General features: G+C 41.2%; 1 protein-coding gene across 1 annotated transcript in view; it reads left to right on the forward strand.

The window, feature by feature from the left end:
- BMPR2 (bone morphogenetic protein receptor type 2) overlaps nucleotides 1–13,405 on the forward strand; it is a 1,499,742-nt gene that overhangs the window by 1,018,274 nt on the left and 468,063 nt on the right. The window contains exon 8 of the mRNA XM_044075094.1: nucleotides 5,395–5,555. Within this exon, the coding sequence (XP_043931029.1) occupies nucleotides 5,395–5,555 (161 nt within the window). The remainder of the gene's footprint in view (nucleotides 1–5,394; nucleotides 5,556–13,405) is intronic.

Raw genomic sequence — 13,405 nt, forward strand, 5'->3', positions numbered from 1 at the left:
CCAATATCCAAAAGCCCAGGGGTGACAGGTGCAAGCTGTCCCTAGCGAAGCATCGTGGCTTGTCGAGCATGTTTTCCCAGGCTGACAAGCATTGTATCCCCTTTGAATGACACCAATACTTAAGCCAGTTGTTGAAATTGATCATCTTGTCTTCATATTGTGGCTTCATTCTTGGTGAGGGTAAGATGCTACTCAAGGTCAGGGTCATACCGGCCTGGGCTACATGCTCAGAGAGCTTCTCTGTCTCTCTTCATGTAGTCCAGGGAGGTATGTCTCAGGTCATTCACACCAGCATGGACAATGACTGAGTCATATTTGTACTTGCCTTGGAGTGACCTGAGTGCTTGTGTTATGTGGCGGAACCTAGCGACCGACAGGCAGTTCACCGTGACCTTCTTGTTCAGCCTAGTGAACGGGACGTCAGTGTGCCTGACGATAGTCACCTATTACAAGTGTATCAGGTGTGTTGTTTAGCCTTAAGGGCTGTGACTGTTCGGCACACTGGCTTTGTGAGCTATGTGTTGCATGTGTTTTGTTTTGGGGTAGCGGTTGCTTGGGTGTCTGCTTTGGAGGTCTCTGCTGCTTAGGCAGATTTTTATTTAGAGACTCCGAGTATGTTTTTGTGTGTTTGTGTTTGGTTTGCTGTCGTGGTAGGTCTATGTGAGACTGGAATTGTAGTGAGTGTTGTTTCCTTCTCCTCCTGACTGGTTACGCCAGTACTGAGTTGAGAGAACTTAGCCTCCAGTTTGGCTATATGGTTGCATCTCTCACATGTGTTGGAATTTGTTGGGAGGAGGAGAGGATTGTCTGTGTACATGAGGCAGTTGTAACATTGCCTCAAGATTCCCAGATTCACCAGCTGGACCGGAGAGGAGATTGACAACTGACCTTTGGACATGCTAGAATAGTATTGGGAATTCCTTTATAATTGAAAAAAGGGCCATTGGGGAACAAGGTACTCAAGGGGAGTTTGTGAGGGTGTAGTGCTTTTAATTTTTTTAGTGCTGACTTATGTAATTGCTTTAGTGAGCAAGTGCCAGGTAACTTAAATGCAATGTGTTACAGGTAACTTAAATGCAAAAATGACAAACAGTAACTTTCTTTCAAGTGAAACAAGGAAATAAGTACAGTAAGCAATGCAGATATCACTAGGGATCCACAGAAGCGATGAAAAGCCGCGCTTTAGGTGGAATTAGCTTTTCAGGGAAATAACAAGCAAACAAACAACAAGCATACAAACAAAGCTAGATTCAGCAGGTGTGGATCTAGTCTATGCTACAGCAAACAAGGTGTACCAATTACAGTAAGAAGCAGTTCAAATATGCAGGCACTGTAAGCCTTTAACCAGAAATTCCCAGCTCAGAAGGGCAGAGTCCAGCCTCTCCTCCCACAAGAGTGCAGACCACGAACCCTCTTAATGTAAAATAACTGGCCTGAAGCCCAAGTGCTTAAACCAGAACTAATACACTTTTAGAATAACAGACACTGAGCCCTCAATCAGCAGTTCCCAACTTAGAAGGATGTAAGCTGTCCACCCCATTTGTCCACCCCATCAGTAATCCAGGATAACTCCAGCACCTGCCCCCCCAACACTTATCTCTAGAGTACAAGTCATAACCGCCCTCCCAAAGGCTAAAAACACAGCTTCCAGGGGACCTGATAACACCCTAGGCTGCATCCTGCATCAACTCAGGAAGGAACTCACAGCACCATTAGGCACCCTATTCAACCTAAGCCTGAATACTGGTTTCATCTCAGCAGAGTGTTGGATGGTCACAGTCATCCCTCTGCACAAAGGTGGAGCATCCACTAGTCCAGGCAGTTATAAACCCATCAGCCTAGCTAGCCTGATTTGCAAGGCCATGGAACGCATTCTCATGGACTACATTAACAAGGACATCAGCAACCTCCAAACACTTGATCCCACACAGTTTGGTTTTGTCAAGGGGAGATTATACCTGTTAAATTCGGTAGACCACTTTGAGTCAGTCACCAAAGCCATGGACGAGGAAAGATGGTGCGTAACACCTACCTTGACCTGGCCAAAGCCTTTGACACTATTCCCCACTCAAGCATAATAGATAAACTATCCTATCTTGACGTAAATCCATATGTGACCAGATGGGTAGCTAACTGGCTCACTGATAGAACTCACTCAGTCAAAATAGGGGGAACTACCTCAAGTAGTAAAGCCATAACAAGAGGCATACCCCAAAGATTGGTCTTGGGGCCTCTTCTGCTTGGGATATACGTTTCCAGGTTGCAAGCCAAAACCAGAAATCTATGGCTGACCAAGTTTACAGATGACTGCAAGCTGGGCACTGTCATCAACTCCCCTAGTGATATTGACATACTGCAAGAGGGTCTCTCCCAGAAAAATGACTGGTGCCAGAAACACAGCCCCAAACTCGGTCAAAAAATGCATCATCATCATCCCCTTTGGGGAGAGTGACATCTCCACAAATTATATTAATAACAATGTCCTAAGCACACAAGTATTTGTGAGCGACCTGGGCACCCACGTTGACTGCAGTCTAACTTTTTACCACCATGTTGCCTCCATTGTACGGAGAGCTTTCTACATGGCTCACTTCATTAGTAAGGTTATTTCTACCAGGAACAAGGACGTTTCCCTTATCACATCCATCATCGAGTATAATGCCCCTTTTGCCATGTACCTTGCAAAGCACATGCAGCAGCTGGAGAGATCACAGAAGTTCCTGACCAGGAGAATCCAGAGCTTCAAAAAATCTGTCCTACATAAATAGGCTAAAAACCCTGTCCCGCTATTCCATCTCATACAGACTCCTGTGTCTAGCATACAGAGCAATGTCTAATCCCACCTTGATGAAATTGCTGCATATCTGCAAGCCAAACTCTACTTGAGTGACCCACATGCAAAACCTCGACTTGGTCTGCAACATCAATAAGACTTGCTGGTGGGACAGATTTGTCTCCCAGAGACTACCCCATCTGTGGAGTAGACTCCCTCCACATGTCAGGCAGAGTACTTCATTATCCCTCTTTGAGGAACCTGGATGACTTGATGGGAAATAGAAAATACACCACTGGGATTCCACTTGTGTCCTTACTGAACAGGGACATCAGGTGCTGACTTTTGGGAACATGGGCTAGTTTACTGGTTAGGCTTATAAGGGCCAGTAGCCTAGTAACTTGCTCTGATCCTAGGACCCTATTATCTTAAGATCATATGCATAAGACATAATGACTCATTCACTCCTTTTATTCCCTACTTTGCTTCTTCTAATTCTTTCAGACACTTCCATATTACTGCATTCATTACCATCATAAGTAAAACTCCAGTCACTGGACATAATTATTTTTAAACTTTTGTTGAACTTGAACACTTTCACTCTTACTTTATGCATTTTCATGTACTGATTTCAAAGCTTTTATTCCAGGGTGTCTTTAATATTTCCTACAACAAAGGCTTCACAGATCCCTCTGGAAGGGAAATCAGGCCCTCACCACTGTGATGAAACACTGTATCTTTTCTTCTGACCCTGTACCTCTTCTTTAACAAGAAGCTTTCTTGTAAACCGAGGAAGACAATTGAACATTATACAATCTTAAACTTTCCACTGTTGTTGGCCAGATCTCCTTGAAGATGATATTGTCAGTTCAACATTCATAGCCTTCTACACTACTGTAGTACGAGACCCAATTGTAACAGCGTAGGAAGGCTTTGTCTCACACTAAAGACTAACAGTGAGTACCAGCCAGCAAAGAATTGTGGCAGAAAGTAAACAGCCTTGTTTTCTGCCTGCTGTCCGTGCCTGTCAACTATCTGTAAGTTTTTGCTCTGTCCTTTGTATTTTTTTTCTTTGTTTTTTGTTGGTACACCAATCAAAACTGCCAGAATGAGAGTTTCATACATTTTACTGTTCTGTTAATTTTGTAAGTGAATTAGGGAAATTTAAAAAAAAGTCCCTACTTTTCAAACTCTCCTTTTCCCCTACAAATTCTTAAGCAAGTAAGTTGGGAGGTGTTCTGCTGTCTGTTTGACAGTACCCGCTAAGTGCTTTGCTGTCTTTCAAATCCAGTGAAACACGTCATACTTTCTTTTTTGTAACTGGTAGTGCATGGAGCAGTTGGCTCTTGAGATCATTTTCTTGGCATCCATGTCTCAAATGCAAAATTGTCTGGTTATAATCAGAGAGACCCAGTCATAATCTTCTGTGGTTACTTTCTATGACTACCTGTGGTGGGAATTTCTGCTGTTAGATGCCCATTAAAAAAGACCATTTGGTTCCAAGTGCGGTCACAGACAGACACATTTTAGAATGCTTAGGTCCTCTGCTAGAAGGGTCTCTGTTTGCTTAAAGACGGAGGTGAGCCAGCAGAGCTGTTGAAGTAGGCTCAAAGTCTACTCCTAAGAAGAGCTATGGAAACTGACCCTGTTATGGAATGGTGTTGGGGTTGTTTTACTTTGTCTTTCTGAAGGGGATGCATGTGACTAGAGTGATGTAGTTTAATGGAAGCAATTTCACTTTGCAGAAACAAGATGCAGAATGCTTGGATTGAAAGCTAGTAAGTTTTCATTGAAAGAACAGTGGGTAAATGGAGCAGCTTTCCATTGAGCTAATAGCACCAGAAACACTGGCAGAATTCAGTAATATATGGGAGAGACATAAAAAATTGTTACGGTAAGTGCAACAGAAAAGCAGTAAGCTATTTAAGTACAATCAATCTGTATGTTATTCAGAATGTAGGAACATTGGCAGTCTAAAAGCTCGTGCTTCCATAAAGTAGTCACCTAATGGCAGTTTTGACTTTCAACTTATTTCTTCAGAAGATCCTAAGCTGAAAAATCATTTGCAGCTTTTATTTTCTTACCTTCATACGTATCAGTGTATATTGAGCCTCGTTTATAGCATTGATGAATAAAGCAGTGTCCCGAGATACCCAAGTTTGATTAGCAATTTGGGTATTTGAAGGTGCAGGCAGAGAACATGGTTGATCCTGTTCCAGGAAAGAAGGTGTGTGCTGGGTGATTGCTGTATATTATTGCCTTCAGAAAGGGACTGATCATCTTGTATGCTTACAGGTAATTTGCAGTTGGTAACTGGTTAACTGCCTTCTTCACATAACTTGTGCCGTCATAAATTACTTTTATTCAGTTTCCAGGATACTTTAAACACAGCACTTTTTTTTGCTTATGAATAAAAATTTTCATTCCTGTAAAAAATAATTTGCCTATGAATGCCAGTTGGTGCAGTTGGGAGAGCAGAACTGATGCATAACAGGGAAATGCAACTAATTTTCACTGAGTATCACTTTAATTTGTGTTTACAGTAAACAATCTTTGACTAACTGTATTGAAGCAAAGTCAAATTTTAATCTAAAAAACAAGTTTATATTTCCTTAACACAGATCAGTACAAGCCTGCAATTTCTCACAGAGACCTCAACAGTCGGAATGTCTTAGTAAAGAATGATGGGACATGTGTTATCAGCGATTTTGGATTGTCCATGAAACTAACTGGCAACAGGCTTGTTCGAGCAGGAGAAGAGGATAATGCAGCCATCAGTGAGGTACTTTCAAGCAAGGCTGCTCATAACTGTGTTTTTGTGTGTGCGTGTTTGTGTAAGTGAGTGAATCTCCTTAGTTTATTAATGCATTGTGCATCGGCAGTTTGATACGATTATGTAGATCTTGAAGTAGAAGAAAGGAGTACGACTTAGAAAGCACTATAGTGTCAGCTTGAACCTTTTGATATATTTTTGTCTGTTGTACACTCCTTTTCAGGACTGGGGGCGGGATTATTTTTTTTTATTTCTTTTTCTTTCTTTTTAACCACTGGCCACAGCATACTACTTACTACTGTTTTGAGTGGTAGTTACTTCAAGAGAGCATGTTAGTGCCAGAGCATATCAGCAGGCTCATGATAACCTCTTCACTTGAAATGAATGGAAGAAATGGCTATGTGAGAAAGGAGAATGAGCTAGTGAGAACATGTCTGAGTATTAGCTCGAACCTTTTGTTGTTTTCTTATGTCCACCCTCTAGTCCTTCTCAGGATGAGCCAAATCATTTTTATTTATTTATTTTTAACCACTGGCCACAGAATAATACTTACTGCTATTACAAGAGGCAGTTACTTCAGGAAGGGGAATGGATCTGTACACATCCACATAGTTGATAGCTTCTGTTTCAAATTGAAAAGTGAAATCCAAGAAGTTAGTAAAACATTTAATCTCTTCTATGAAAATTGGAACTGTAGTGTCATCACCTTTCCAAATGAAAAACATGTCGTCCTGGTATCTAGTATACCAGGCAGCATGTTGTTGGAACAAGATGTTTTTAAATATAAATTTATGTTCCCAATATGTTAAAACACAATTGGCGAAGCTACCACCACAGGGTGCACCCATGGCAACACCTGTAGTTTATTTATATGCATGACCATCAAATAACATGAAATTGTTGTGGAGAACTAGTTGTAAAAGTATTTCCAAGATGTGTATTTCATCATTATCCATGCCTTTGGCATACAATAGACGCCTAACCCAATCTATACCTTGATCTTGTGTGATAACAGTGTAGAATCTTTTATATCAACTGTTAAAAAATTGTAGTTGGCATTAAATTCTAATTTATTTATGCCTTCTAAGAATCCCCATGAGTCTGGGTAGATATGTTCTTCGCCTTTTATGATTGGTTTTAGTTTTCCATCAACATATTTGGCACAAGCATGTACAATAGAGCCTCGTCCGCTAACTATAGGTCTAAAAGGCGGATCAGAGACTTTCTTGTGTACTTTGGGACACCCAAAAATGACCGGTATCTTTGGTGCTGCCATGGTTAAGAAGTGAAGTGTATCCAAATTGATACTACCTTCCAAAAACAGATCGTTAATATGGTTGTGAATTTGCATATATGCAATGTTAATTTCATTAGTACTAATCAACTCATAACAGTCATCTTCCAAAACACCATGCATCTTTTTTATATAATCATGCTCATGCATAAATATAAGCCCCCCTCCCTTATCGAATTTCATTACCCGAATTCTGTGTAGCTTCAGGGACACCAAAAAGTCCAGTTCATCTGGAGTTATATTACTAGTAGTGTTCTTAGAAATGTTACTGCGTATACAGTCTTTCAAATCCATTTCACAAATGCGTTCAAATAGTGCTGTAGTAGAGTGTAGGGGTGGGTTGAACAAACTCGAAACTTTCCAATCATGTGTTAAGCAAGGTGTATTGCCCATTAACACTGTTAAATTGAGTTTCCGAGTGAAAGTTTTCAAATCCAAAATGGCTTTTGCTAAATCGGCCCTTTTGTCGGGCACAAAAGAAAGCCCCCTAGAAGAAAAAAATCAACAAAACACATATCCAACTGAAAATTTGTATAGTTAAACACTTTAAAGACACCTTGGGAGCTCATTGTAATCAAAGGACAAGCAAGCGAGCCATGGGCTACCTCCTCCGGCGATTCTGCTACTTCCATTGCTGCCCCTGATGGCTGGAATTCTGTTGTGCCAGAGTAGCTTTCTGGCGAGCACCCTGAAAAACCTGTCCATTCATATTATTTGATGTGAACCCTGGTGTTTGTCGTGGACCATCGCCATTTTTAATTCTCTCGCTCCGCCTTACCTGTCGAGGTTGGATGTTATTGTTGGAGCCTTCGTCCTCGCAAACTTTGCCAAAGGGGCGTGAATAATGGTTAACCTTATCAGTGCCAATGAAATTAGGTACTTGTGGAGGTAAAGGATAAGCATTGCCTTTTTCGTAGGCATAGACATCCCTATTCATTTTTTTTTAGTTTTCACCTCAATGCTTTTCTTAATAACCACATCAATGGATGAAAAAATTCGACCATAATCGAATTTATACTTGGGGAATTCTGTATCTGATGTAATGTTTTTCGCCAGGATTTCTAGTTCATCTTTAAGAGTAGCAACTTGTATGTCGTAATGTTTTATGAGGATACCTAGGAATTCCATGCCTTGTCTGTTGAATAAGCTAATAAGCTCTAGATGGAAACTAGATTTTGGAATAAGTCCGACAGGATACCTCCACTGACGGAGACCCTTAGGTACTACCCTTTTGTTGATGCATTGTTGCAGATAACCAATTTCCAACTGTAGCTTCCGGTATTTTAATAGCTTCTTGTCAAAGTCATTCAAGTTAGCTATTATGTTAGAATTATTGTTGACCGGAGAGCTTGGAGAATGTAAATTGTTATCTTGGTCACCACCAAAAAAGGTTGGGGTTTTTAGGTATTCGACAAAGACAGGTAACATGTTTAATGTATTTTGTAGTTGTCCTTGACTGTCATTTTGATTCAAGCCGTGATTGGATGTTATAGTACCACTTCTGGTTGCATTGTTCATATGTTCACGGCTGTTTGATACTTGAAAATGGGACAAACCTTGTCCATTGGGAATCGCTCTGTTTAACGAATTGGTAGGCAGACAGGAGCCACTATTTCTCTCATTGTCGAGTTTTTTAGACAAAGTATCCACTCTGCCTAGCAGTTGTTGCACCAAAAGGGTCAAATTACCCACAGCATTCGCTTTGTTGTTAGTGCTCACAGGTGGATTGAGTTCATCTTGTGAAAATAAGGATTGTGAGGAGATACCTGCACTGTTCGCCATATAACTTAAGAAACGTAAAAACAGCACAACCAACTAGTAAACACAAAAAGACAGTGAAACTTGGAGATGTTCTCCTTTTCCAAAACTTTATTCCGTTAGCGCTTTCGTAAGGACTACTATCCAAACTTCCTCAGACAAAGTTACACAAGCAATCAGTGACTTAGATGCTTGTACCATTAAAAAATAAAACAATAAAACAATTATGTAAAAAGGGCAATTAAATAATTAAACAACTCAATTCCTTTCCTCCTATGGAAAACTATTTACTTTGTATTTCCATGTATAATTCATGATTTTATTGCTAAATACCTAGACACTAAATTAGTGACTTATACGAACATACGTATCATACAAGTAAAGGTACCACCACAAATGCTTTGGCTAGGCACATATTGCAACACCCCACTCACAAATTTTTGTTGCCATTGTGCACCAGGAACTATATAACAAAAGAGGAGGGCCATGGGCATTATGGTTAGAAGAAAAGGAATTGTTGTTGCAAATTAGAACCTTTGCAGACACACACCCTGGCCTTAATGAATATATTTCCATTAAATGCATTTTGAAACTTAAACAGTTAGGTAGAGTGTGTGTGTGTGTGGGGGGGGGGGGGTTTGGGGCAACACAAAATATAGCCCTAAGTATTTCATTGATTCAATTACACCATAAATATTTTTATATATGTATGTGTATATATATATATATATATATATATATATATATATATATATGTGTGTATATATATATATACATTTTTCTACTTAATACATTTGTATTTTATATTAATTCAAATCACTAATTTAGTGTCTAGCTATTTAGCAATAAAATCATGAATTATACATGGAAATACAAAGTAAATAGTTTTCCATAGGAGGAAAGGAATTGAGTTGTTTAATTATTTAATTGGCCTTTTCACATAATTGTTTTATTTTTTAATGGTACAAGCATATAATTTATTGATTGTGTGTGTAACATTGTCTGAGGAAGTTTGGATACTAGTCCTTACAAAAGCGCTAACGGAATAAAGTTTTGTAAAAGGAGAACATCTGCAAGTTTCACTGTCTTTTTTTTTTTTGTTTTTTAAAAAAAATAAACATTGCTAGAATCTCCCTGTGTTCTGACTGAGTGTGCTTCTCAGCTGATAAGTATGTATTTTTGGCACTTTTTAACTGTTCAGAGTTGAATAAAACAATAATTGAATTCAGTTCAGAATACATTTTGAATAAATTGCATTTATTTAAACTGTATTTGCTTTAATACTGCTACACACTCAAGTGTGCAAGCTTGCACTGCACTTTAATTGTGTTTAGTGCTGTTTTAGCTGTTTTACTGTAAAAAAAAGTTCTAAGTTTGTTTCCTACAGTTCCTGTAACTAGTCTACTCAAAATACAGATTTGCTATATCCAGGACTGTATGTAAACTTCTGAGCCCCCCCCCCCAAGCTTTTCTGTGTTGGAGGGAAGCCTTCTAGCTTATCAGTGAGAGTGGTAAGCACTAGGTAGCCTATCTATCACAAGAGGAGTGGTTTCTGGCCCAGAAATTGTAGTTTATTGGCCGTTTGGGCAGTTTTTCCATCTCTTTTAATTTTCTGGTTTAAAAGCCCATGTGTGCTTGCTTCCCGCCTTTCCTGTAACTAGTCTAGTCCAGATACAGATTTGTTGTATCCAGGACTTGTTTGTAAGCTTCTGAGCGGTGTCAAAGTCTGTTCTTCAATTTTTCCCTTAGATCTGATAGTTGTCTCCTCGCCTGCACTTTACCAGACTTCTTGTAGCAGTTGTAGCACACACAAGTGCTACCAGCACTAAACGTTCTACAAGGAAACAGCTCCAGTACTTATTATTAATGCCCACCCCTCCAGGCATGTGTAAAGGTCACTTCCCTTTGCTTTCCCCTATTAACCTGGTGAACTTTCCCCTATTAACCTGGTGAACTTGGGCATCCCGAGGCAATGTAGCAACTGCCTCGTGTACACTGACAACCCTCTCCTCTTACCTCCCAACACTCAGAATTGAGAGAGATGCAGTTATATATCCAAACTGGAAGCCACGCACTCTCCAGCCAAGACCGGAATAGCTGGTCAAAAGGAGAAGGTCAACGCTTGCACCACACCACATGAAACACACAGCCTTCCAGAACACACACCAACATTGCCTTCACATAAAAACACAAACCACACACCCACCTTCGCGGAGGCTCTCAATAAAAATCTACCCAAACAGCAGAGACCTCCAAGGCCGAAACGCACTCGACCAGCACAATACTACTTGTGAGACACACAACTCTCCTAAACAGTATGCCACTCAACCAAAGCCCCTAAGGCAAAACAGCATGCCCAACACATTGGTCATAGGTGACTCGATAGTGAGGCACACTGATGTCCCACTCACTAGGTTGAATAAGGAGAAAGTAACAGCTGCCTGTCAGGCGCCAGGAGCCGCCACATAACGCATGCACTCGGGTCCCTCAACAACAAGTACAAATATGACTGTCATTGTACATGTGGGTGTGAATGACCTGAGATGTACTTCCCTGTACTACATGAAAAGAGACATGGAGGAGCTCTTGGATTATGTAGCCCAGGCGAGTATGACCCTGAGCAGCATCTTACCATCACCCAGAATGGTACAACAGTACAAGCAGAAAATGATTGATTTCAACAATTGGCTAAGTTTCTGGTGTCATTCTAAGGGGATCCAGTATCTGTCTGCCTGGGATGAAATGATTGACAGACCTCGATGCTTTGTCAGAGATGGCCTGCATGTGTCACCCCTGGGCTTCCGGATACTGGCCAAGGCTCTTGTTACCCATGTAGTGCCTTTTTTAGGTGGTGTTCCAAAGACCAAATTACCACCATAACAGTTACAAAGAAATGCAGTCTGAGGGTCAAGTCTAAATCTCAAAATGCACTCGCTCAATGCACTCCTTAAAATGGAGAACATAGACATTTGTGCCATAACAGAGACCTGGTTCAAGGCAGCAGATAGCACCCCTGCACTACCAGGCTAGAACTCATTCCACACCTTTCGGCCCCAGAACTTGGACCGAATCTCCAAATGCGGTGGTGTTTCCATATTCATAAAGGATGCACACACCTCCAGACTGGTAGCCCAACATAATGCATCTGAGATACTTCAGGTGCAGCTAACATTGGGTAAGACAGCGATTCAGGTCTTAGCCTACTATACATCCCCAACCATGTCCCAAGACTCACACTCCATGTTCCTAAACACCCTGGAGAATATTAGGGTCCAACCTAACACTCTCATACTGGGCGACTTCAACTACCTCTCCATTAACTGGGAAAACTACTCGTGTACCTATACACTTGCCCAACGTTTCTTGGAATTCATTAATTCCAGTGCCCTGCACCAGCTTGTTCTTACCCCACTAGAGGTAGCAATGTCCTTGACCTGGTCATTACTAACATGGGCGACCGTTGCTCTACACCAATAGTCAACTCCTCCCTGGTTAGATCCGACCACAAACTAATCACCTTGGAAATCCACATCCCTCCCATCCCTCACAAAGGTAACCACCATGAAAAACTTCTCCAAAGCTTCTTTGGGTTCCTAAAAACAGAGGTGGCTAACTTCATGGCACCCATGCAAATGGAGAATAGTTGCATGACCACCGAATCATACACCAATGCACTGTACGAACACGTACACAAATGCATGGATTTCGCCATACCCAATAGATCCAAGACACTGTCCTCCAAAAAGAGGAAGCTAATCTGGTGGTTCCTGCCATAAAAAACTCTACAGCAGAAGAAGGAAACTGATGTGGAATAAGCTGAAGTCCCAAGACTGGAAAAACTCCCTTATCAGCCTCAACAAAAAGTTGAGATCCCTCATTAAATCCTCTAAAGCTAGCTATGAAAACAGGATTGCAGAAGATAGTAAAGACAACCACAAGGCCTTCTGTAGTTATGTAAAGAATCTCTATGGAAATACCCAGATTTGCTCTGATCTACTGCACAATGGTACCTCCTATACTGAGCCAACAGATATTGCCAATATACTGGCCGACAGATTCTGTGCCAAATTTACCCCCCCCCCCAAAGACAATACCAGTAGATTGCCAGACACCCAGTATTACTACTGCACAGGTTAAAACAGCACTGTCCAAGGCTAAGAATACAGCTTCTATGGGATCTGACAGTATCCCTGGCTGTGTTATACATGAACTACAAAGTGAACTGGCACCTCACCTGTGTGCCCTGTTCAGTCACAGCGGCTACAGACCCTGGGAACTATCGCCCCATTAACCTGACTAGTCTGATATGCAAAGCTATGGAACACATCATCATGGATCTAATAAACAAGGATATAGGGAATCTCCAAACTCTGTATCCCACACAGTTTGGTTTTGTGAAGGGTAGATCATGCCTGCTCAACTTGGTCAACTTCTTTGAGTCAGTCACCAGAGCTGTGGATGAAGGCAAGGTGGGTCATACAGCCTACCTTGATCTGGCAAAGGCCTTTCATACAAAAACTCACTAAGCTAGGTATCAACCTGTATATCACTAGGTGGGTTGTAAACCGGCTCACAGGTAGAACCCACAGTGTGAAAGTAGCTGACTCCAAGTCAGACTGCCGACCAGTCACGAGTGGAGTCCCACAGGGTTAAGTCCTGGGTCCTCTCCTGTTTGATATCTACTTCCCTGAAGTCCAGGCCAACACGTTTGCAGACAATTGCAATTTGGGAGCTATTATTGTCTCCCCAAGTGATGTTGACATACTACAGAAAGGCCTCACTGAGACCAATGACTGGTGTCAGAACC

This window comes from Protopterus annectens, chromosome 6.part0, assembly GCF_019279795.1.
Source record: "Protopterus annectens isolate FY-2018-M chromosome 6.part0, PAN1.0, whole genome shotgun sequence".
Lineage (NCBI taxonomy): Eukaryota > Metazoa > Chordata > Ceratodontiformes > Protopteridae > Protopterus > Protopterus annectens.